The 26,543-nt window shown below is 45.6% G+C and overlaps 1 protein-coding gene across 3 annotated transcripts in view; it reads left to right on the plus strand.

Moving 5' to 3' along the window:
• The window catches only part of LOC144786191 (vomeronasal type-2 receptor 26-like), a 410,564-nt gene extending 384,718 nt beyond the window's left edge, over positions 1 to 25,846 (plus strand). For all 3 annotated transcript variants that reach the window (XM_078665190.1, XM_078665189.1, XM_078665191.1), the window contains 2 exons: positions 9,254 to 9,377; positions 24,852 to 25,846. In XM_078665190.1, the coding sequence (XP_078521316.1) occupies positions 9,254 to 9,377; positions 24,852 to 25,747 (1,020 nt within the window). In that variant the 3' untranslated portion in view covers positions 25,748 to 25,846. The remainder of the gene's footprint in view (positions 1 to 9,253; positions 9,378 to 24,851) is intronic.
• Positions 25,847 to 26,543: the final 697 nt, after the last annotated feature.

Genomic DNA, 26,543 nt, shown 5'->3' on the forward strand with positions numbered 1-26,543 from the left:
ATACCCAAATCAGTGCGGCACCCAGGAAAGATCTTCTGAATTTTCATAATTTGAAAGAACTAGTAACATGTCCTCATCAGGAATTTCCTCTTCAATCATCTCATCAGGAATCTCCTCATGAAAAGTCTGCAATGATGATTCTTGTAACTCTATGGTCTCCAAACATTCGATAAATTCGCCATCAAGAGATTGATCAAAAAAATCATTCAAGTCATCTCCTCCTTGTGAGAATATTTCATTATTGGTGCTGTCAATTTCAATAAATGTAGTGGATAATTCAAAAGAAATTGCCACGGTCTCTACATTTTGAGCCATTTTATTTTGAAATTGCTTGCTGTAAATTGCAGAAAAAAATAATCACTTTCATTTATCGTTTTTAGTAATACATAATATAAAACTAACTTTATCAAGTATTTAGTATAACAGAAGGACTGTAAATAAATAACAGAAAACATTTTTCAAATTATCTTAAAGTGTACAACATAGTTCCCCTTACAAATTAACAACTCACCTTTTTAAAAGTAGGAGAAGTGTTAGTACTGTGTAAATCAAACACCAGAAATTAAGCACCAAAAATTCCTCACAAATATACCTCAGACAGTAGTATCACAAAATGGCTGTGGTTTCCTCTCATTTTAGATATATACATAACCAATTAACTTTCATCACACACAAATACAAAACCAAAGTAACATTTTAATTGGTTCTAAATTTCAACACTTTCAAATGTGTTTTCCCCATGCAATTTTCCATAGGATATATAGATACGTCTACAGCCTGAATGGCTGAACGGAATTACACCAAACTTGGCAAAATGGTACATCAAACCTAAGAGGTCAGGGAGGATCTACTATGCCCCCTTATGGTCATTTGCCCCTTCGCTTTGGCCTCCTCTTGTCTCTCGATCCTACCGAGAGACAAGATGGCGGCCGCTACGGACTGTTTGGAATGTTTACAGACGCCGGAGAACCAATCAGCTTCGCAAAGCTCCGTAACGCGAAAAGTACGCGAAGCGGAGCGCTGTTACAGATATATATCTTTTTTTGAACGTTAATTTCTCAAAATCCACTGGAGCACATATATTGAGACCTAGCAAAGGCACATCGGGCTACCAGTCCCTAATATTTTGCCAAGTTTCGTGCAAATCCATTCAGCCGTTGGATTATTATTATTATTATTTTTTTTGCCCCGCGGGGCCCTTTTAAAACCTCCACATCAAACCTAGGGGGTCAGGGAGGATCTACTATGCCCCCTTATGGTCATTTGCCCCTTCGCTTTGGCCTCCTCTTGTCTCTCGATCCTACCGAGAGACAAGATGGCGGCCGCTACGGACTGTTTGGAATGTATACAGACGCCGGAGAACCAATCAGCTTCGCTTCACAAAGCTCCGTAACGCGAAAAGTACGCGAACTGGAGCGCTGCCCGGTCCGCTGTTACAGATATATATCTTTTTTTGAACGTTAATTTCTCAAAATCCACTGCAGCACATATATTGAGACCTAGCAAAGGCACATCGGGCTACCAGTCCCTACAATTTTGCCAAGTTTCGTGCAAATCCATTCAGCCGTTCGGGCTAAAAGTGAGGCCAACCGCCCTATGAAAAACTCAATGTTAAAAACACGTTTTGGGACCCCCCTTTTTTCTCAGCCCCCCCTTGACAAACCCCCCCCAAATTTTCAGTGGCTGCTCAGAAACAAAATGTTCCATTTTCCTGAAAATGTCAGCCAATTCCGTCCACAAACGCCAAAGTTATTAGACATAGAATTTTCAAAAATCCCATAGAGAAAAAATCCTAACTATATATACCTACTGGCGACCGCCAGTAGGTAATATATATATATATATATATATATATATATATATATATATATATATATATATATATATATATATATATATAGATAGATAGATAGATAGATAGATAGATAGATAGATGTATATGCATAAGGAAGGAAATATATGTAGAATAAAGTTACATTTAATAAACTCCAGCTTTCAAGTGGTTTTGGACTTTAAATTAATTTATTTGTTTTTATGTTTTGTAATTCAATAGTGAAGCAATTGTAGATAAATAGTAATGATCAACGATTTACTTATTTATGTAGTCATTTATATATATTTTAAAGCATAGAATAATGTAACTATAAGTAATATGTAAATTTATTTAGGCATAACTAATGAATATCTATATTTTTAAAAATATAACTATTATTCACATTCATACAAAGCAATACACATATGTAGGTACACATATATAGTTCAAATAAATGCTTATATATACAGGGATGTGCTGTATATTTGTTTGCGTATGGTGGGTATGCAGGGAATAGCCAATGCTTGAGCAGTCTTCTGAAGATAAGATTGTTATATGTGGATCTTATGTTTTGGAGTAAAGAGTTCCTTAGTTTGCCTGTGTGAACAGAGAAGATGTGCCACCCATGGTTTTTGGCTTGTACGGTGGGATTTTGATTCGAGGTGCCACTCTAGAGCAGAGTTTTCTTAGTTAAATGTATTTGCTGATTTTTTTCCTGATGAAGAGTGGTCCTGTTCCATGTATCGCTTTGTGTGTGATACAAAGCAGCTTGATTGTGGATCTTCTGGCAAATGGTAACCAATGTTTTTTGTCTTATACGGTGTGATTTTGAGGAAAGGTGCCACTCTAAAGCAGAGTTTTCTTAGTTGACTGTATTTGGTGATTGTATTCCTGATGAAGAGCGGTCCCGTTCCATGTATCGGTCTGTGTGTGATACAAAGCATCATGAGAGTGGATCTTCTGGCAACTGGTAACCAATGCAAGTCTTTCAAGGCAGGGTAGATGTGGGCTTGTGGCTTTATATGTTAGAATAGTCTGGCAGCAGAGTTCTGAATCCTTTGTAGAGTTTTCATAGTTGTTAAAGGTGATCCGTGGTAAAGGCTATTGGCGGAATCCAGTTTGGACAGAACAAGAGAGATGGTAGCCTGCACCTTGTGTGGAAATCGCAGATGGGGGAAGATGCGTTGCAGAGTTTTTATAGTAACAAAGCTTGAACTTGCTAGTTTGTCCACTTGAGCAGTCATTGATAGCTTGAAGTCCAAGTTAATTCAGAGGTTTCTTAGTTCCTTTGATACTTTAGGCGTTGTTCCCAGATCATCAGACGGTGAGTGGGTCATAATTTTTCCAATAGCCACACATGAGTATTTCCATTTTGGAAGCATTCAATTTGAGATGGCTCCATGTCATCAATTGGTCCACGGCTCTGAGACAACTGAAAATTGGTGAGCTTCCAATGTCTTTGGGGTATTCCAGTTGAAGGAGTATAAGCATGTCATATGCCTAGTTTATAGCATGTGAGGTGAAATTGATTGACCAGTGCCAGTAATGACTTAATGTAGATATCAAAAAGCATGGGTGAGATGATAGAACCTTGAGGGACCCCTGTTATTGTGAAGTTCATTTTGGAAGAGAAAGGGGGGTATGGATGACATTTGTTCTGTTGTGAAAGTAGGATGTGATCTAGGGCCAGATGTAGGTAAATGTCATTTACCGATTCTTAAATAGCGAATTTTACCGATTCGGTATTCAAGAATCGGTAAATGAGATGTAGGGAAAAAATCGGTATTATTTACCGAATCGGTAAAATTCGGTATCGGACATTCGGAATTTACCGAATTGGTATTTACCGAATCGGTATTTACCGAATCGGTATTTCCCATTCATTCCTATGGGTCAAAAGGCCCATAGGAATGAATGGGAAATACCGAATCGGTAAATACCGATTCGGTAAATACCGAATCGTAAATTCCGAATCGGAAAGCAAGCAAAAGTGAAACTTAAGAAAACAGCCAATCAGGTGTTACCAATCTTCCCCTCCCTACCAGGAAGTGGCTACCCAGGCAGCTGCAACTAATTAGAAGGTTCTGGAGAGGCAGTTGGAGCAGAGAGACTGGGAGCAGCAGCAGACAGAGTTTGTGCAGTTCAAAACTTTAAACATAGCAAGCAGCAAGGACACAGAGCAGACAGAAAGAAAAAGAAAGCTCAAATTCAGCAGCATGGAGCTCCAGGTCCTTGTGGAGGAGGTGGTAAAGGTGCACCACAAACTTTTTGGAAGGCAGTCCCTCCTTGTGCCTGAATCTGCAAAAAGGAAGATTTGGCTTGATATCCTTGACAAAGTCAATGCTGTGGGAGTGACCACCAGAGTCACAGAAGATTTAAAAAAGAGGTTTTATGACCTGAGGAGCCTCACAAAAAAAAGAATTAGCAGACCACCACAAACAGGCCTCGCAAACAGGTGGAGGAAAGAACACAGCACCCCCCCTCACTGACCTGGAGGAGATGGTGGCCACAACCTTGGAGCCGGAAAACGTCTGCGGACTGGGAGAAGTGGACAGCTCGGCCAAAGCTGCAAGTAGAAAAGGTAAGATGCATGCACAGCAATCCCCCTCACACCCTCATCCTTCCCTCACCCCTTGAATCTAAGTTACCCCAGTCCCAGTGTGTCTGCGTCAAACAGTAGCAAAGCATCATGGTACATGTAGTCAGTTAATGAAAGACCATGTCATACAGCCCAGTAACCACCAAGTTAGACAAATGATTGCAGACATAATGAAGGGCAGGCAGCATGTAATAAGTGCATTTTCGAAGTTTTAATTGTAGTGGCTGTGAGACATTTGCGCCTAGCTGATATACGCTCATATGTCCACAGGTCACACATCCAGAAGGCAGTCACAGGAGGCAGAAGGCATGGCACCCGAGAGGGATGAAAGTCATGAGCCAGGTCCCAGTGCATCACAGGACACAGGTGTACCGAGTGGGCAACCACCTTCCCAAGAACCTGACATCACTAAAGAAATGCAGGCATCCCCCAAACCTTCACAATCACCTCTATTATTGTCGTCACCAGAAATGCCAGCATCACTGGATATTGAAATACCTGCAGACCAACCTAGCAGCAGGCATGTCGTTCCCCCACTGATGGAAATGGAGACAGCTGCTGGTGAAATGGTGGGTGAAGACCCACACACTTTGCCTGGAGCTGACATCTCTGCCACACTGCAGCCCAGCGCAGAGCCTGTCCCTAGTACCACAAGACGCCGCACAGTACAAGGAAGGAGTGTAGGTGCACGTGGGGAGGGGTCCAGTGTCTTCCAAGGCCTGGAGGGATCCATGGTCACGATTCAGAGGATGCAGGGTAAGGGCATCATGTCCTGTCAATGACAAATGCGCAACCTCAATATCAACATGAAGGAAATTGGTAAGGGCATCAGGGAACTGGTGGAAGTAAACAAGAGCATGGCTACAGGGATACATGACATGACACAATCCATGCAGCAACTGTGCACAAAACTGGACCCAGAAATATCATCAAGGCGCAGGGAGAAGCAGCGTGCACAGAGAACAGACAAAGCAATTCACCGCCGGCCACAGCCACATCCCTGCTATGCAGGCGTAGCATGAACAGTCAGGAGGTCTTGACTCAAAACAGCAATCAGCTGACAAGGGGCATAGCCGGAATGACCGGTGCACTAGAGGCTCTAATTAATGCTCAAACAGCACAAACTGCTGCTATTGAAGTGCCTGAGAGTGAAGGTAGCACCAGTAGGAGCAGCATGGCAAGCCCCCTTGTTGTAAATACAAGGAGGAGCAGCAGCCGACAAGGTGAGGCTACAGACCAAACGCCCAGTGAACAGAGTGAGCCACATACATCTGGCAGTGCGAAGCGTGGACGTAAATGATCAGTTAATAGTATGGGCTACTGCCATTGGACATACAATTTAGACATTTTAAAGTTTGTGTTGCACATTTGTGCCTTTGAAACCTGCGTAGTGACAGTATACAACTACGGTGGGTGCATTCAACACCTGTCTGTGTGTGTTTACTCACTGTGAGCATTGCATTGAAATGCTTACTGGTGCACTTTTGTTCTTTAACATACCGAGATATATACAAAATTAAACATATGTTCGTGCATTCAACATAGGTCTCAGTCTCATTACTTACTCAGAAATAGTTGCGTGTGATATCCTCACGTCTGTATCTGCCATCACTTGGTGTTGACACTCCAGCAGGTTGTGTTTCAGGCACAGCAACCTCGTCATCATTATCCTCATAGTCTGACAACTCCACCTCCTTCACAGCAAGGTTATGCAACATGGCATAGGCAGCAATGATTTTACAGCAGGTGATGGGGGTATACTGCCGTGCACCTCCGCTCTTACGTAGGCACCTGAACCTGCTCTTCCATATACCAAAGGTACGCTCCACAATATTTCTAGTGCTCTTGTAGGCCCTGTTATATCTCCTTTGACTGGGTGTTGAGGGGGTGAGGTAGGGCATATGCACTGTCACCTAAAAGGAAATGGAAGTACATTACTCACATGCATACATGTACATCTTTCAGCAATAGGTGTGAATGGGGTTGTACACTGTGTCTTACCTAGCAGGTATCCTTCACCAAATTCTCCTGCTGTCAGCCGTGCATATATACCGCTGTTTTGAAAAATGTAGGAGTCGTGGGTACTGCCAGGAAATTTTGCCACAAGGTCAGTGATGGTGCACTTGGCATTGCAAATCACCTGCACATTGATGGTGTGGGTGGACTTTCTATTCCTATATATGTATTCTGTGGCTGCAGGGGGACAAATGGGAATGTGTGTGCTATCAATGCAGCCAATGATGTTGGGGAAATGCGCCATCTGATAAAAGTCTGATTTTGTTTGGAGCAGTTCAGCATGGGTTGCAGGGAATGATATATAATGGTCCATCCTCTGTAACATGGCATCTAAGAATTTGTGGAAAAAGCGTGACAGGCTGCTCTGGGTCACCCCACCTACCGCAGCAACCACACTCTGGTAGCTCCCAGACGCAAGCAGGTGTAGGCTGCACAGCACCTGCACGTGGGGTGGAATGGCGTGTGCCCTTGGGGCAGTGTGCTCCAACAGTGGTTGGAGGTCCCTGATGAGGTCCAAAATGGTGTCTGGGTCCAACCTGTACCTCTGGAGTATCTCTGCCTCTGTGAGCATGAACAAGGTGATCCTCTGTCTGTAGACCTTCTCCTGTCTCTGCCATTCCCTCTCTCCGTCCTCCTGTAGCTGTAGCCGTCTCGCAATGACATAGAATGCCGCCGTTTTGAAAAAAATAATGCATTTTGGGTCCTTTTTTATAGGCTGTACCTTGTTACCACCTGGTTTCAATCCATGGTAAATAGCGACTCTTAAATACCGAATTTCAAGCAAATTCGGTATTTCTGAGCTTCCCTACATCTCAAAATTCAAATTTTACCACTTCTTAATTTCCGATTCGGTATTTTACCGATTCGGTACAGTTACCGATTCGGTAAATTTACCGATTCGCAAACCGTTGCGATTCGGTAAATTTACCGATTCGGAATATTTTCCGATTCGGTAACTTTACCGATTCGGTAAAGTTACCAATTCGGTAAATTTACATAATCTGACGATTTTCACTCTCCTACATCCCAAATGCTCAATACCGGTCGGAAACGGCCAAAAATCTGTATTTTCTGCCGTTACCGACCGGTATTGGGCTACCTACATCTGGCCCCTAGTCTAGAACAGGCCCCAATTTACCAGAGATTTAAATACTACACAAAACAGAAAATATGAAGAACTTGGCGAAAAATTGATTTCCTGCTTAGGGATTCATAGGTGTGAAGAAGACCAGAGAGCCCTTCTTCATTTGTTAACGTCTTTTGGAGTTCTAAAACTGTTCACGAGGATGTTTTTGTCAGTATTATCCTTGTTTCTTGTAGTCCTCATTAACTCTTCAACAAAGCAGTTGTTTTTAATTATATCACTCATGATAAGGAACTACTGCTAGATTAGAAGCTTTGAGTTGTGCAAGCTTTGAGAGTTTGGGAGAGCATTAGTGTAGTGAAACTGGGAAAGAAAGACTACATTGAATATCCTCTGTTCAACCCAGGAGATTGTGTGTAAATAATAGCACAATTCTAGCAAGCATGAGGGAAGGCTATTTGCATAAATTTTTTTAGCAAATTTATTCAGATATAAAAACACTGTTCCATTTAATAAGTATTGATATAAAACACATATATTACATACATTAATATCACATAAACAATGACAGGGACTAAAGAAAAAACCTAAATTATACAATTTTCATAAAAAATATAATCACATAATATTTAAAAGAAACAACGAGTGGCAAACAATACTTTCTCGACGCGCGTTTCGGCGTTTCAGAAAACGCCTTCTTCAGGAGCCACAGATTATATTATTCGGAATCTCAGCACAATGGCTAGAAAAAGGATCATGTTTCCTCAACAATACAAACTCTAAAGATGAAGAGAATGTGCCTTATAATGACTATTATTAACGTGAAGGAGTCCGTGACAGGTTAGTTGTAAACTTAAACACGTGACATATTCTGTATTACGTCTTGTTCTTTGCAATTTAAATGTAAATATTCATTTCTTCACAGCGGACCACTGAACCAGGATTGTTCATATCGAGGAGAACCGCATTCCCTTGTTCCCGAGTTAAAATCGCCGAGAACCGCTTTCCCTTAATTACGGACACGAGTCGCCTCTGTTTAATACACCTTCGTGTCTGCGGCAGGTTTCGTGTAAAAGAAGATAGAAGCTGCAAGCAAGCAGGTCCACGGCGCTGCAAAGGATGGCTGCTGGCGTCCCACGGCCGTTAGGGATAATATCCCTAACGGCAATATATTCTTTATGCAAATAGCCTTCCCTCTTGCTTGCTAGAATTGTGCTATTATTTACACACAGCTTATGTCCCTGTTATAGGAACTGATAATTCCGATCAGGGGGTCCTTGTTGTTTACATTATACAACCCAGGAGATTGACATCTTATGTCTTTGGAGGAATTTTTTTTTACAGAAGTCCAATGATAGTGTGACAATATTTGTTAGGACTATTCAGAACTATGTTCTCCAAACGAACTGTAATTTTAAGTACAATATGCTTTTTGGCTTGTTTCTTTCATCTCATTCCTTCTTGTTTTTCTAATCCATTTTATTGGCTGTCATAGATCAATGAGCTGGTTATTCCTTTGCTTGACATTGATATAGTTTAAGTTTCTCATGATGAATGTATTCTACCTGACTTGGTGTGTACCTCTTTTATTTGTGTGTGTTTGCAATTTTTCAATAAAGTAAATAAATAAAGAAGTCAGACTGTTTTTTTACTCTGTGAAAATATGAGACACTAGGACGTGTTATGAAACCACCTTAATTTTGAATTTTATTTAAATGTTTCTTCACCCTTCACTCCACAGACTCCTATCTCGGTTTGCAATCCAAGCTGCTTGCCCGGATACAGAAAAGTCCCTGAACGAGAGAAACAAGTATGCTGTTACTCATGCAGCCCATGTCCAGAAGGGGAAATTTCAAACCAAACAGGTATGCACATGTACACACAAACAGAGGGGCATATTGACTAATCTTTCACACAACCCAGGGCAGCCAGCAAAGTTGCTACGCTGCGTTGCATGAAAAGGTGAGAGCAGAAATACACCTTATTTACAAAGATAGGAAGCATTTCCGCTTTTCTACGCATTTTCAGATTTACCAGCTTTAGTAAATCTGAGACTGTGCAATAAATAATCAATGGATAGATGCATGGTAATGCGCTAGTTCCACCCATGGTATGCCAACAAAGTGAAAATGTAACATAAGTCAGCTCAATCGGCTGCATTGTGTTACATTCCTTTACAAAGCCACACAAGGCTATAAATCAGGCCTTGCATGGCTTTGTAAATTCCAAACGAGCCTTTGTGTTGCCCTGTGTTGTTCAAGCGAGGCAAAGCCTTAGTAAATCTAGGCCTAAGAGAGCAATCTATATACTTAGAAAATGATTTAGCAGTAATAACACTCACTGCACCTGAACTACCAGAGTGTAAATTGGTGAGTTACTGAGTTCTGAGTTTCCAACCTACATCATCTCCCTGAAGGAGCCTTGGACTGCCGTGCCCTTACTACCGTGACAGTCATGTTCTGAAGGGGTATGTTGGTTTTCCATTAGGTGCCATTTGTCTGGGGCCTCACATAAAAACACGGCATTAACAATGACAATATGTAGTGACTGAACAGTTACAGGAAGTTAAATATATGTGTACATGTGACATGACTGCATATATGATAGTGAGAGGACAGTTTTTTTTTTTTATCCTCATCCACATTCATGGTTTCCAGCTGCCAAGCTCCAAAAGTAGATAGTGGGGCACATAGAGTGCAGTCGTGCTGACTCAGTCGAAACTGGCTGGGACGGTAAACAGATGGTGATTACATGTCCCTTCAGCAACATCTGACTCATTCCCAACAAACCAACTTTGTTGCACAAGTGGCAGATGGCACCAATAAGCCAGATGCTATCATGGCTGATGCCAACAGTTAGTTGGGCATAGCAGAGTGATTGAACCATGGCAGTGTAATCATCGGACCTGGGAAAAAAACAAAAAAACGCCAGGTTCAATTTGACCAGTCCAACAAATGCCAAAAGGCTCTTCTCTCTTTCTTCCCAGCCCTGGCCAGATCTAATTTCGAGATCTGTACAATAGAGTTACACCAATCATTAAACGTAGGGGGGAAGCATCTTTCCAATGTTTACAGATTTCTCTTCGAGCTGCCAGAATGGAATAAAATAATAAGTTCTTTGCTGGACTACGAATCTGATCCACAACTCCAAAGATGACCATACAGAGACTAATCCCTACATTTGAGCCCAAGGAGGATGAAAGTTTGCTGCTTATTGAGTCCCAAAAGATCGTCAACTGGGGGCAGTCGAAGAACATATGAGTATCCGTGGCCTCTTTTAAACCACACCTTGGACAAGCCACAGGGCTTTCAACAGAAAACTTTGACAACCTCTGTGGGGAATAATACGCCCTATGTAGGGTAAAAAGATGGTTTCTACGCAGCCAAGCTGGTTTAACTAACTCCCAAAGGACCCTACAGGAGAATGACCAGATATCTTTCACATGTACTCCTGGCATTAATTCTCCCCACAGCAACTCTGGGAGAGGGAAGTTACCATCGATCTCTTCTAATATTAAATTGTACCACACAGAGATCTCTTTCTTTGCTGGTGGTTTATCTACCAGAAGAGTTTCGAGTTCACAGCCTCCTCCTAGTGGCAAACTTGTTCGTCGTGCAGATTGAGTGGTAGCAGCTTGAGCCCAACTCGATATTTGTAGATATTTAAATCTAGACATGTTGGGCCCCACCTTATTTACTAGATAATCATAAGGAAGCAGGGTCCCTTCGCCAAACAAATCTCCCCAGGTAGATATTCCGGCTTCTCTTAATGGGAGTGCTAGTACATCACTCGCCCAGCTTGGAGCCAGGGGTAGATCCCAAATTGGAGATCTACTGGATAGTACCCCAAATTAATTGTAGATCTGATCTTTGCCCAAGTTCTTGCCAGGCCATAAAGCACCTTCAATTTTACTTTTTTTTTAAACTTGGGATCTCCGAACTTGAAGAGGTAACCTGATTGGCCAACTCCTTCACAGAGTAGGAGAGCCGAGAACATGTTGCCTACTCCCTCTTCTGTTGGTGTTTTGAGAAGCATGCGTGAGTGCGAGAGTTGAAACGCCCACGCATATATCTGTATATCGGGGCCCGCCAGTCCACCCTTCTCCCTACGGCGCCTGATCTTTTTCCAGGCTATCCTAGGAATTTTGTTTTTCTATAGGAAGGAAGAAATTTCTCCCTGTAACTTAGCCAGCAAAGAAGGGTAAAAAAAAAAGTGGGATTGTATTAAACAAAAAAGAAACCTTGGGTGGGATTGACATCTTTACAAGATTCGCTCTTCCCTACAAGGACAAGGGGAGGTTATGTTATGTTATGTTAATTGAATTTTTGAGCGCACAGCTGCCCCAGCAAAGGGGCGTCCCGGCGCTATATCTGACAAAAGTAACATAACTAACAGCGCAGAAAAGTGGGGGAAAATTAATAAGACAGAGAAAAAAAATAGGTTTTAACAGCTTTCCTGAAGGACAAAAGGTCTTCTAAAGAGCGGATGTAGAGAGGAAGTGCATTCCACAGTTTAGAGGCCAGAACCGTGAACGATCGGCCACCCAGTCTACATTTTTGGAAACGAGGGACAAGTGCCAAATGTTGGCCGGCAGAACGAAGGCTGCGCGAAGGGGTGTATGAAGTCAAAAGGTGCTGGAGGATGGTGGGGGAGTCAGTTTTAAGAATTTTAAAAGCAAAGCACAGGGTTTTAAACTCTATGCGTCTAATTACAGGCAGCCAATGCAATTTGTAGATTGTACTACGGGCTGAGCAGAAGCGCGGGAGGCCCACTAAGGCCCTGGCTGCCGCATTCTGAACCCATTGAAGTCGCAGGACTTCCGCCTGGTTGGCGCCCACAAACAGTGAGCTCGCGTAATCGAGCCGTGATAATACGCTAGCTTGTATCACCATCTGGCGGGTGGGGGCATCAAAAAATTTGAGGATAGGCCTCAAACCGCGCAGAATGCCAAAGCACATGGATGCCACCTTCTTGGTATGGAACGAAAAAGTCAGTTTGGAGTCCAACCATACGCCAAGATTTTTAAGTTCTGAAACAGGTTTAGGAGGAGGTCCCAGCTCTTTAGGCCACCAACTAGCACCCCACAGATCAGGATGTTTCCCCAATACCATCACCTCAGTTTTGAGGGCGTTGAGTTGTAAGCAGTTGGCAGTAAGCCAACTAGCAACAGCCCTCAAACCATCCGCGAAGTTCGATGCCAGCTGGTCAGAGCCCCCATTAAGAGCCACCGCCAGCTGGGTATCATCGGCGTATGATACCATAGTGAGACCCCAACTCTTCGCAACCTCCGCCAAAGGTTGAACGTAGAGGTTGAAGAGAGTGGGGCTCAACGCCGAGCCCTGCGGGACTCCTTGGGTGATGGCATGAGGCTTAGATCTGAATGGTGGCACTACAACCTGAAAAGATCGTTCCGAAAGGAACGATTGGAGCCAATCCAGCGCCCTGCCTGAAATACCTGCCTCACCAAGCCTGCGTATAAGAATGGTGTGAGAAACAGTGTCAAAGGCAGCACTAAGGTCCAAAAGGACCAGTGCCGCCGTTTGACCTGCATCTAGTACAGAGCGGAGATGTTCAACCATATATAGGAGTGCCGTCTCTGTACTATGTCCCGATCTGAAACCATTCTGTGTGGGATCAAGTAGGTGTGCAGAAGCCAGATGTTTTGTTAAGATGTTGTTCACATGGGCCTCTGTGATCTTTGCCACCCAGGGAAGAAGGGAGATGGGTCGATAACTCTCCGGCTTCAACGGATCCAATCCAGGCTTTTTTATGATGGGCATGACACAGGCAGCCTTCCAACTAGGTGGAACTGAACCGGTGGTAAGGGATAGCTCCACCAGGTGGCGAATAGGAGGAAGGCAGATGGACGCTGAATCCAAAAACTGGGCAGGTCTCAAAGGGTCATCCGGTGAGCCAGACTTGACCTTGGCCGCTAGGAGAATAAACTCCTGTTCCGATGGTATGGGAAGAGAGGCCAAGCACTGAAGAGTGCGCAATACTAAAGTCGTACTGTCAGGGTCAACTTTGGGAAAAGAGCAATTTATGGCATTTACTTTTTCCACAAAGAAGCTGGCTAACGACTCACAGTGGACAAGGGAGCAAATCTCCATGGTGGGAAGTCTGTTCACTGTGAGCTCCTTCAGGACTTTAAAAACCAGTTTGGATGGGTTGGAGCTCGCCTCAAACTCCCGTGCGTAGTAGTCAGCACGGACCCAGCAGACAGCTCTATGGTATGCCTTTACCGTAGCCAGATAACATACTTTCAGGTCTTTATCATAGTTCTTCCTCCATGCTCTTTCAGCTTGTCGGCAGGCAGCTTTAATACACCTGAGTGCCTCCGAGTACCAGGGATTGGGCTGAGAGCATCGATTCCTACTCCATCTGGCCGGGATTAATACATCAAGGGCATGAACAATCCAAGCACAAAAGATGTTATACCCGGTTACAACGTCATCCGTAAGAGCCAGAGGCGTAGTGATCAGGAGACGATGGAAATCCTCCAATTTGAGCTTTTTCCAGGGTCGCCTAAAAGATGTTTTATCGGGCTTCCCGGTGGATTGTATCACCATTGTGATAACAAGCTCTATAAGGTAATGATCACTCCATCCCATGGGTCTAGGGGGTGAGACCTCGGCCAATTGAAGGTTTGTAAAGACCGGATCAAGAATGTGACCACCCTCATGGGTCGGATGACGGACCAGTTGGAGTAGTTGTACTGCTTTAAGGTCGTCCAACAGACCTCTAACCACTGGCATCTCCATGGCATCAAAGTGTATGTTAAGATCGCCGATGATGGTAATATTGGAGGAGAACAGAGAAAGAGAGCTTACCAGCTCGGGAAGAGCTTTCCTGAAAGCACTGTCACTCCCCGGAGGGCGGTATATCAAAAGACCTGACAGTGTTTGATGCTGGCTAATGCTGATGAAAAAATGGGCACACTCTGCACCAGCCAAATCCATGGGCTTCCAGGTACAGGTAAAGCAGGATTTAAACGCCACAGCTATGCCTCCACCTCTCCCTTTGCGGTTCAGTGTATGGATTGCGTAGCCCGGGGGGAGGGCCAGATTAATAATGGCCAGGTCCTCATCGCCAAGCCAGGTCTCCGTCATGAAGAAGACATCAGGGCCTTCTAGCGAGATAAGTTCAAAAATATCTCGATGATGTTTCGACAGGGATCTGACGTTATGGTGCCAGAGTTTAATGGCACAAGGAGGAGAAGGTTCCTTCTTACGATATTGCAGTGTCTGGCTGGGAGCCATCGTCGGTGCCGATAGTTCCCACCAACCACACGGGCAAGTATGAGGACCGCATAGCGGATGCTGGGCCGTGTGCAGACAAGAAGGCAGACTACATCTAATCAAGCGAAGAGCCTGACTAGAGTACTGATGGATCATACCTGCGGCACGATAGAATCCTGCCGCATCCAGCGCGTCCTCAGCGTGGACGGGCGCAGACGGGCAGGACTCTGGCACGACTCCGGCCACGCGAGGACACGCCCGCTGCGCGATCCCGCTGCGCTGGGAGAGGAGCTTTAAATAAGGTGTTCCCATGCAGGCTCATGCGCACTAAAGCGCTGTCAGATAGAAGCGCCTCAACCCACTCACCCCACTCCAAGATGGCGACCAGAACAGGGCACCTACCCCAGGACCAGACCCGCCCAAATGGCGGTGCGGGGGCCAGTTAACGTGCAAGTAAGAGGGCGATTAAAATCAGGGTTGAATAACCAAAATTAACACAAATATTAAACAGGCTTTTAAAAAATGCAATTTACAGCACAGCGCGCGAAGCGCTATCGCAGCAATCAGCTACCTTGTCAGGGGGGAGGTATCCAGGGGACTCGCCTTAAATAAGGTGTTCCCATGCAGGCTCATGCGCACTAAAGCGCTGTCAGATAGAAGCGCCTCAACCCACTCGCCCCACTCCAAGATGGCGACCAGAACAGAGCACCTACCCCAGGACCAGACCCGCCCAAACGGCGGTGCGGGGGCCAGTTAACGAGTTGCCAAGATCTCATTAGCTTACAACACTCTTTTGCTATTGCTGCAAAGTTTAAGGGGGCAATCTGGGTGATGTCTTTAACGATATTCAACCCTAAATAACGCAAGTTTTCACTAAGATGTTGATTAAAGCCACTCGCATCATCGTTCCAAGTCATTACCTCGGTTTTGGAGGCATTTACCTCGTAACCAGACACTTTCCCGAATTCCAGTGCCATTTTAATTGCTGCAGGAAATGCGGTGCTGATATCCGAGGTCATTATCATGACATCGTCCGCATAGAGGGCCACCCTCTTTTCCCAATCTCCATATAAGAAGGATTTGATGGTATTATCCTCTCTTAATCTCTGCGCAAAGGGCTCTATATAGAGATCAAATAGGAGGGGGGATAGAGGGAAGCCCTGCCGTGTGCCTCTAGTTACTGCAAAGGGTTCAGACAAAGCCCCATTAACCAACACGGAGGCTGATGGACAGTTATACAGCAATGTCACCGCTCTGCGAAAACCCTCTCCCACGTTGAATTTTCTCAAGGCCCCCGACAGGAAAGTCCAATTAACCCTGTCGAAGGCCTTGGTAGCGTCCAACGTGAGGATAGACAAAGGCATAGAATCCTTAATTGCTATGTATATGGCACCTATGAGATCGTACGTAAGTTCGTGTAACTGACGACCCCTCACAAAGCCCTTCTGATTAAGATGTAAGATGTCAGGGGCCACATGGGCTAACCTGTTTGCTAACAGAGATGCGAAGATTTTGTAATCCGCGTTCAGGATTGATATAGGGCGATACGAGCCACAGTTGTTAGCAGGTTTACCTGGTTTCAAGATAAGCGTGAAAGACGCGCTATTCCAGGATGTGGGTGGTAAGGGCCCGTCCTGCAGTATGTAATTAAAGAGTATAACAAGGAAAGGTGATATTTCAGCCACCAGATTTTTATAAATTTCGCCTGAAAGGCCATCAGGGCCAGCTGCCTTTGTTACTCTTGCTTCCCTGGAAAGCTGATGTAACCTCTTACTCTGTAATCTCCCCATCCAAAAAAGCACTCTTCTAACGAGAATGATGGAAGGGAGACACCGTCTAGCCACAAATCTACATTATCTAAAGTGATGTTCCTGTCCTCCTGATATATCTTTTTAAAGAAGTCCTTGAAAGCTTTTCTGATTTCTGTGTCCGAAGAGAGGGTGCCGTTGTTCGTAATTACCGAGGCTATGATGTTTCGAGCCTGGTCTGTTTTGGTCTTCCAGGCCAATAATTTGCCCGCTCCCTCTCCATATTCAAAATGGGATAGTTTGCAACTCTCCCATCTTTGGAGGATACATTGATTCAGGACCGTGGCCATTTTCTCTTTCAGGGTGCACAGGTTGTTCTGTAGGGGTGTAGCATCCTGATTAGAGGCACTATGAATGGCTTCTATTTCTGCTTACACTCTAAAGAGGTCGGATTCAATAGATGCGATTTCTTGAGTATACTGCTTTTTACGAAACACCACCTTATTTTTAATTACCCCTCGAAGAAAAGCTTTATATGCGTCCCAAACTATAGAATGGTCCGCTGAACCAATGTTTAGTTGCATAAACTCTCGGGTATCAGTTTTTATAGATAAGATATCATCCGATGATGTAAGGAGTGAACGATCAAAAGACCAAGATCTAGAAGGTGATGTAGCTATTCCGTGTAGGGTCAATGATACTAAGGAGTGGTCAGACAGATGTGAGGGCAGATAACGTACATTTTTTACCGAATCAGCCAAGTTACGACTAATTAAGAAAAAGTCGATTCTGGATTGATGCCGATATTTGAAATTTCTAAAAGAAAAACCTGGTTCCAATCCTGCTCTCACCCTCCATATATCCGTGAGACCGTATTGACTCATGCAGTTCAGAAGAAAGGCTCTAGTTTTTGAAAAAGTTAACTGCCTACTGGTTGGGGATTTATCAAGCATGGGATCCAATACAATGCTAAAGTCCCCTGCTATAATAATAGGCTCTGGAAAATTTAAAAGATGAAAAAATAGTGAATCAAGAGCTGAGGAATCATCACGGTTAGGCCAGTGATAACCTGCAAGCGTCAAACGAAATCCCCCTATATCTATAGACGCGATAGCCCATCTCCCACCAGAATCAACCTCCTGTGAAATAATTCTTGCATTTAAGTTTTTTTTTTAAAAGAATGGTCACCCCCCTTGTGTTCGAGGTTTGGGAAGAGGATATTGAGTTGTCAATCCACCTATTTTTCTTAACCACTTCGAGCATCTCAGCCTCGATTAAATGTGTCTCCTGGAGTATAATGACCTGCGCATCTATATCGCGCAAGTATTGCATGATCCTATTTGCTCTTGGCTTGGTGCGCAGGCCATTAACATTCCAGGAGAGGATCCTGAGATTACTCATAACTCAAGGCCCCTATCATAACCGTAGCTTCTAGGTTTAGTGCCACAAGAGTCAACTCTTACTCCTGCTATTTTTAGAATCACTACCCACATATTAGAGTAAAAAAAATAGCCAAAATTCTAAACGTAGATGAGGAAATATTGTGTTTAATGTCCACCCCCTAGCCCCCCCAGTGCCCCAACCTACCCCCCCCCCCTCCCCTGAGGATTCATTGTGCTATCTGACCTCCTCGATTTCTCCATTTTGCACAGTCAAAACTGCAGAGGATATAGTATGGTTGTCTTGTTCATTATGGCCTGATGCTACAATGTTCTGTACGAACTGGGGGGATTGCGAGGCACCCTCCATATTTAATGGTAGAAAGGAAGCTGGCTCAAAAGCCAAAGGGTCCACAGGTTGAAGAGCTGGCACGGAAGCCAGCGGAGATACAGCACTAAGAGTTTCCAGAAAATGTGACTGTTTGGTGTTTCAAAAGGGCCGGAAGGGGTAAAGACGGGTTCAGGTGGAAAATTATCCTGGACTAAGTCCAACACCTGGGGGACTACTTTAAAAAAGGAGCGTTGCGAGGGCGTGATCTTAGAACTAGGAATGGGTGCTGTTTTGACTGCCCTGCTCCCCCTGTATGTGCACTTAGCCTTAACCTCAGTTACTAGATATGAGGATGGTTTACTGAGTGCTAGGCCCCCTGATGTTATAGAAGCACGCTGTGCAAAATCCCTCTGCTCCTGTTCCTGCTCACAGAAAGGCTTTATGGATTGGGTTACTGACTGAACTTTCCCTCCCTTCTTTTTACGGTTATTTTTTGGTCTACTAACTCTGCTGACTCCCTTACTCTGCACTCCTTTAGATGCGGAGATTACTACAGCAGAGGAGGTCAAGACTGATTCCTAGACTTGGAGTAATTGCCCCCCCCTCCTCAGTCCCCTTCACTTCACTCTCCAGCGTTACCACTGCTGCTTCTTCTGCGCCTGTTCTCTCCACGGCAGCCTCTGCCAATGGCACAATATCGCTGCAATGAGCGGTAGATTCCCCAGGGTGAAAGTCTCTCCGTAAGCTCCGCAGGCGCCTACCAAGTCGGAGCTCCAGGGCGGCTCGAAGCACCAGCCACATGCCTCCAGGCGCCTCTCTCTGTGAAGCTATCGGGACCCTGGTGTAGAAAGCTGCTGAACCTGCCTGTAGATTAGTCTGCACCACGCCCCCGGGAACGTAGCACATCAGGGTAAGCATGCCGCAGGACAAGCTGAAGAAAAAAAAAAAAAACGCGGTGAAGTGGGATCGGCGTGGCTGGGGTGAGAGTTTTACCGCGTTTACGGGGCAATCGTGAAAGCGGGTTTTGCAAAGCTCATTGCCGCGTTGATTTAATCATCCCTCCGTACTCTCTCTGCTGGGGGCTCGGGACACGGAGCTTCGGAGTGCCGCGGCCGCTAACCTGCCGCCAAGTTCCTCGTAACCACGCCCCCCATTAACTTCCCCGCATCCTCGCCCGGGTCTACACTTGATAATGAGAGGACAGTGATCAAGATTAAGTTTGACTGTGACTTTATGATGAAAGAGGCTCGCCCTGAAAACAGCAGGGTGGGCCTAGTCTTAGTATGTTAGTGGAGAGACAGTATACAGGAATAAACACGTGGACTGAGTGAGACTGTGCACATATGGAAGTCTGGGCTGTGCATTGAAGAGATAATGCCTGAATTGCCTTAGGGAATTGCAACATTACCTATGCAGTATTATAGACTTAATCAACATCTGTAGAATGCGTTCCCAGATATTGCACATTTCTCCCATTACAGCTGCCCTTTAAAGGAAGAGTAGAGTATAGTGTAAAAGAACCTAGTATTTATTAGAACACAGACTTGCAAAGTCAACTTCTGCAGAATCACTTCCTCCACTAGTAGAAGGGAGCTGCATACAAATGGAAAACCACACCCAGAGCTGACCAGTGTGACTGGTGCCAGGCCCTGGGAGTACAAAGAGTCCATACATTGCAAGGAACAAAGAACAATGCAGGCCATTCCATCTAGGATTACAACAAACAGACCACATCACACAATCCTAGGAACCCAGAAACAGATGCCTGGTGAAAGATAGGGTACAGACCAAGACACTATGCATAATCAAAAAAGCACTGTGTGTCTTCGGTATTCACCATTTCAGGAATTGGTGCATACTCTTTAAACTGACTAGACATCTTAGTTTAGTGTTCCACAACTTACTTGATTTTACCCCAGTGATTTTATTTCTATTTATTTATGGTTCTACTATAGTGCTGCGCTACCTGTATCGGGTGCAAAAGCGCTTTACAGTGTAGGTGAAATTTTGATTGAGCTAACAGGTGTTCAGTTTAACACATTTGATAAGTAACCTTTCCTATAAAGAGCATTATACTTTCCTAAATATTAGTTTATATGTATATATATGGTATTTCTATAGCTCAAACCTAGTCAAAAGGCAGAGGAGCGCTGTAGTGGGTCATGGACAAGTATAAAGTCCATAAGTGATAGGAGAGGCAGTTGGTCACACTATTAATGCAATGTGACGTAATGTTCTTTAAAGAGTCAGTCTTTAAATCTTTCCTAAATTGGAGCTCCATTCGCCAGTCCTGATGGATAGGGGGATGCTCTTTCAGATCCTGGGAGCATATATGGAAAAAACACACTTCACTGTGCTTATTTTCTTTTTTACACTTTTTACTCTGCAGTCTGAAGGAGTCCTGGCTGCGGCTCCAAAATGGTGAGCCTATCTGCAAGATAAGATGGTGTGGGGGTTTGTAAATGATCCCCTATTTGAACAAGCATTTACAATGCAATGGTCTCGCCTTTGCAAAAGTTAGAGCTATTGGCATTGTAAATGACAATTTTTTTTATTTACGTGTTGATTTTGAAAACAGATAAATAAATGGCATTGTCATTTACAATGACAATAGCTTAATTTCTCGCAAATGCGAGACCTATTGCATTTGCACTCACACACACACACACACACGCGCACACACACACGCACACACACCCACGCACACACACACACACACACACACAGAGCCACACACACACAGAGCCACACACACACACACACAGAGCCACACACACACAGAGCCACACACAAACACATGGATGTGGTGGTGGTGGATGAGGTGGATGTGGTGGTGGTGGATGTGGTGGATGTGTGGTGGATGTGGTGGTGGTGGATGTGGTGGTGGAGGATGTGGTGGTGGTGGATGTGGATGTGGCGGTGATGGATGTGGTGGTGGTGGATGTGGTGGTGGTGGATGTGGTGGATGTTGTGGTGGTAGATGATGTGGTGGTAGATGTGGTGATGTGGTGGTGGATGTGGTGGTGGTGGTGGATGTGTTGGTGTATGTGGTGGTGGATGTGGTGGTGGATGTGGTGGTGGTGGTGGTGGATGTGGTGGTGGATGTACTGGATGTGGTGGATGTGCTGGATGTGGTGGATGTGGTGGTGGGGGATGTGGTGGTGGTGGATGCGGATGTGGTGGATGTGGTGGTAGTGGATGTGGTGGTGGTGGTGGTGGATGTGGTGGTGGAAGTGGTGGTGGGCGCTATCTACACATCAGGTGCTGCCTATTCGGATCCCAGGGCTTCATTCCTGCCCCTAGCTCTGCTGGAGAGTACTTGCCCACCCTACCCTGCCTCTTCCTCTCATATCGCCTGCTCTCTGCTTCCAGGAGCACCGCATTGGGCTCTATTCCGATTATATAGGAGGAGGAAGATTAAAACAAAGAAACAAGAGCAAATGGGGAAAGCAAGAGTTAAACACAGAGAGCACACACACAGAGCCACACACACACACAGAGCCACACACACACACACACAGAGCCACACACACACAGAGCCACACACACACACACAGAGCCTCACACACACAGAGCCACACAAACACACACAGAGCCACACACACACAGAGCCACACACACACACAGAGCCACACACACACACAGAGCCACACACACACAGACAGAGCCACACACACAGAGCCACACACACACACACACACACACAGAGCCCCCCCCCCACACACACAGAGCCACACACACACACACACACACACACACACAGACCGAGCCACACACACAGACAGAGCCACACACAAGCACAACGAGGGAACAAGGGGCAGGAAAGCAAACACAACGAGGAAACAGGGGGCAGGAAAGCAAGCCCAACAAGGGAACCGGGGGCAGGAAAGCAAGCCCAACGAGGGAACAGGGGGCAGAAAGGCAAGCCCACCAAGGGAACAGGGGGCAGGAAAGCAAGCCCAACGAGGGAACAGGGGGCAGGAAAGCAAGCCCAACGAGGGAACAGAAAAGCAAGCACAACGAGGGAACGGGGCAGGAAAGCAAGCACAATGAGTGAACAGGGGCAGGAAAGCAAGCACAACTAGGGAACATACACATTCATCATACACGTTCATAGTCCGTTCATACGTGTAATACTACATGCCACCAGCACACAGCTCTGGTAGACACATTTAAGTTTCTGAAACAAGCAAGTGGTTAGTACTCACCGTAACACCATACTTGAGTGCCAGACCCGGCAAGGTATCCCGCAGAGGCTTGGGGCTCAGGGGAGTGTGGGCCGGGGATCCACAGGTAAGGAGCAGCCGTGTGCAGGGACTGTTGTGCCGGGATACAGGGGACGGGTGCAGGAGTCTTTCTGAAGGAACTGCATGTGCAGCAGGGTCCGCGTGCAGGAAGTCTGCCAGCAGAAGCCCATGTGCAGGGAGGCCAGTCAACATCCCCTTCTGCTCGCTGAGGAAGGGACCTACTCCAGCCTGCGTCCGGCAGCAGCCGTTCTCGGTGGCTGGAGGATGCCCTGCGAGGCAGCGCCTGAGGCGGCCACTGTTCTGTGACTACTGTCGTTGCTCATGGGATGAGGACCCCTTACACTGGATGGGAGCAGGGGAGACGACCATCGAGAATCTCACCAGCCAGGACCTTTAAACCCATACCTGAGCAGACACGGGGCGCTAACTACACAAATGCCCCCATCGTTGGAATCCCGCTCGGGGCACGCGAAATAGCAAAAATGCCCCTGTCGTTGGTGGGGCCCTGTGGGCTAGAAACAAATGCCCCCAATGCACGTGGGAGTCCCGCTCTGGAAAGGGACTCTGACGCTGTGCCTCGCTCTCACGTCCCCCTCCTCCCTGGCAGCTCCACTCATACTGGACTGCTTCGTGAAGGCAGCGGGGGACACTGGCTGTCTCCTCAGTTTGCCGGAGCTCTCGGCTTCTTGCGGGAGCCTCGGCAGCTTCACAGGTGCCGCGGGCAGTGCTCTCCTTCACCGGGCCTCGCTGGCAGCTGCACCTCTCCTTCGGCACCGGAACGTCCTGGGAGGTGGGGTAGGCTCCCGTACTCCCTCTCGCCGGCAACTTCCTTTCTCGCGGCGATGGCCGGCTTGGAGGGCGCATAGCTCCGCCCCCGGGCAGGGACACTTCCCGGTCGCGGCGGTGATTTTCAAACAGCGGAGAATGAGGGGTAGGCTCCCTTGAGGATAAAGATGAACAGCGTGTTGCAAAACTCAGCAAAGCACGGTGTAGGCACCCGTGTATTTTAAATAACACAGACACAGGGTGGAATGACTTTAAAAACTCGGGGAGAGGCGCTGGGGTCGGGTTGCAGCGAGTCAAACAAGCGAGCTCCGCCATGACACTACCATGTTTCTCCGAGGCGAGGCAGAAATGCCTCGGAGAAACGCACGGTCATTTTGGGATTCGGGGGCGTGTTTTTCGTTCTCTCCTCTTCCCATTGGCTGGAAGGTAAAATTCCAGCCAATGGGAAGCGGAGAGAAAGAAAAGAGAAAGAAATGAAAAAACACCACCCCGAATCCGGGCTTGAACGGAGTGATGTCCCTCTCCTCCAATGGCTGGCCTCCGTTTAGGAAGCCAGACAATGGAGAAGAGGGGCGGGTTCAAGCTCCCACACTCTAAACATAAGATCTTACCTGCGAGACTGCGCAAGCCCAGCCTACGCAGGTCTCGACCTAAAAAGCTAGTTAAAAAAAAGAATCAAGAGTAATTGGTAAATAGGTCAGAACAGGGAGGGAAATTAGAACAGGGCGGACGGTGGAATCAAGTTAAGGTCACAATAATGGTCAGGCAATCAAGCTATACATTAAAATATTGTTAAAAGAGAAATGTTCTTATATTTTTTTCTGAAATGTCCAACTCTTTTCCACATCCTTAATCTTTCTGTAAAGAGTTCCACAGTGTGTGAGCCATGCCTGTGAATGAATTGTGTAACGCATGGTGCATTTAGATATTCAAAATGGCGACGACACGCCCCTGCAGCTTGCCTGAGATCCAAGGGAACAGAGCGGCTGGAAACCCTTGGGCAAAGCCTTAAATGTCCGACCAGGTTCCTACTGCGCACCCGATGACATCACCTGACACCTCAGTTCCACCCCCTTCTTGGCCCAGGAGGAGGCTCAGGCCTATGACGCTACTAAGGGCGCCCCTCCCCTAGGCACGGGTGGGGAGGGGTGCCTGTTCAGGCTTTTTTCTGGAATCTCTTGATCACCGCCAATTTACATATAACTTTCTGAATTTACTTTTTAACTGAAATGTGGGTATGTGGTGCAGCAGGAGTGAAAGAGCAAATGGAAAAAGTGGGAGTCAAAGGCTGACTGAAGAATGATGTTAAAGGGGTTGTGTGGGGTGGAGAAGGGGGGTACAGCCAAGTCATGGTGGATCTGATCCAGGGTGGACATGTGAGTTAGAGCTTGACCAGGAGCAGAACGTGGGAAAGGAGCTAACAAATACTGCAGAACTTAAAGAATCCTTTTAAAATACTTTTTTGTTTCAGCATAAAACTTTTGGTTTTGGAAAATATAGTTTGAAGAGAGCCATATGAATATTAAGCCCCCAGGTGTTTTTCAGCTTTCTCTGTTTTTTGTGGACTGTGCATAACATTCTCTCCTTCATTCTTTTTCTATTCCTCCTAGACATGGAAAACTGCATAAGGTGCCCCAAAGAACAGTGGCCCAATGAGAGGAAGGACTCGTGTATTCCAAGGACCCTGGAGCTTTTATCCTTTGAGGATCCACTGGGTGTCGCATTAGCCTGTTCCTCGGTCCTGCTTTCAGTAGTAGGAGCTGGGGTTCTGTGGATCTTTATAAAAAACCATCACACAGCTCTTGTAAGAGCCAACAACCGAGACCTGAGCTACGTCCTCCTTATTTCTCTAATACTTTCTTTCCTCTGTTGTTTAATATTCATTGGCCGACCGGTGAAAGTAACATGCCTACTGCGACAAACAAGCTTTTCCATTGTTTTTACCATCGCTGTTTCTTCGGTTCTAGCAAAAACCATCACAGTGGTGATGGCCTTCAATGCCACAAAGCCTGGCAGCCAGCTTAGGAAGTGGGTTGGACCAAGACTTGGAAGCTCTTTAGTCATCGTCTTATCTCTGGGAGAAGTTATCATATGTATCGCGTGGATCATCCTCGCCCCACCTTTCCCAGATGGGGACACCTCTCAAATGGGGAAGATGATCCTGCAATGCAACGATGGCTCTGCTATTGCACTATACCTTGTTATTGGCTACATTGGAGTTTTGGCTCTCTTAAGTTTTCTTTTGGCGTTCTTCGCCAGGAGGTTGCCGGACTCCTTTAACGAGGCTCAGCTCATTACCTTCAGTATGATGGTCTTCTGCAGTGTGTGGGTGGCCTTCATCCCAGCCTACCTGAGCACCAAGGGCAAATACATGGTGGCCGTGGAGGTCTTTGCCATCCTGGCCTCCACTGCAGGACTGTTGGGGTGTATATTTATTCCCAAGTGCTACATTATTTTACTAAGATCGGATCTCAACAAGAAAGAGTTTCTTGTTGGTAAAAAGTGAATGGTTTTTCACTCAATAAAATCTAGCTAAAATATTGGTTCTTACATATAAGGCAATAAGCATTCTCTTCTATAGTATATAATTGTGAACAGTCCGATAAATAAACTTAACTCTGACAAATGAAAACTGTATCTATTAATTGACCTTAACTCCTAACTGTCCATGAAAGATGGCTTCATTGTACATGTGTTAAACAAATTTAGTGATTCGAGCACTGCTGTGATTGTTTAGTAGTGTTCAAAGGTTTACTGTGCTCCAGGAACACCCTCTACTCCGGGGTGTGGCGTATAATCAAAGGGACTCACAAGTTCACAATCAACTCGTATGCCTGGGCACAAGTGTATGCTGTAATCCAGCAGAATTTACTAATAAAATGATTGATAACTAAAAGTTCTTATACATTCCTTCTTTATTGGTAATCCATAGATTATCACGACATTTCAATGTTGCTCCACATCAACTGTCTCCAACGATATTGTTCTTTACATCTTATTCATTTTAATATCCAAAACATGGCCTCCAATGGCCTCCCAATGCATTTCGGCGCAAGCCAGTGCCTTTATCAAGGGATCTGCAAGTTATAGATAATGATAGTTACCACCAACTCGTAAGCTACAAACAAAACTGCATGCAGTAAAAATACTGCCAATATACATTTCCAAAATAACAAGCATGTCAAGTTATATACACGGTAGGTAAAATGGTGACTGACACGGGGCTGTTTACACACGCGCTGTGCTTGGCTAAAGAAATCGCTCGATCGTACCTGGTGTAAGAATCAACTTAAGAAATATAC

Source organism: Lissotriton helveticus, chromosome 10 (genome assembly GCF_964261635.1).
Source record: "Lissotriton helveticus chromosome 10, aLisHel1.1, whole genome shotgun sequence".
NCBI classification, from domain to species: Eukaryota; Metazoa; Chordata; class Amphibia; order Caudata; family Salamandridae; genus Lissotriton; species Lissotriton helveticus.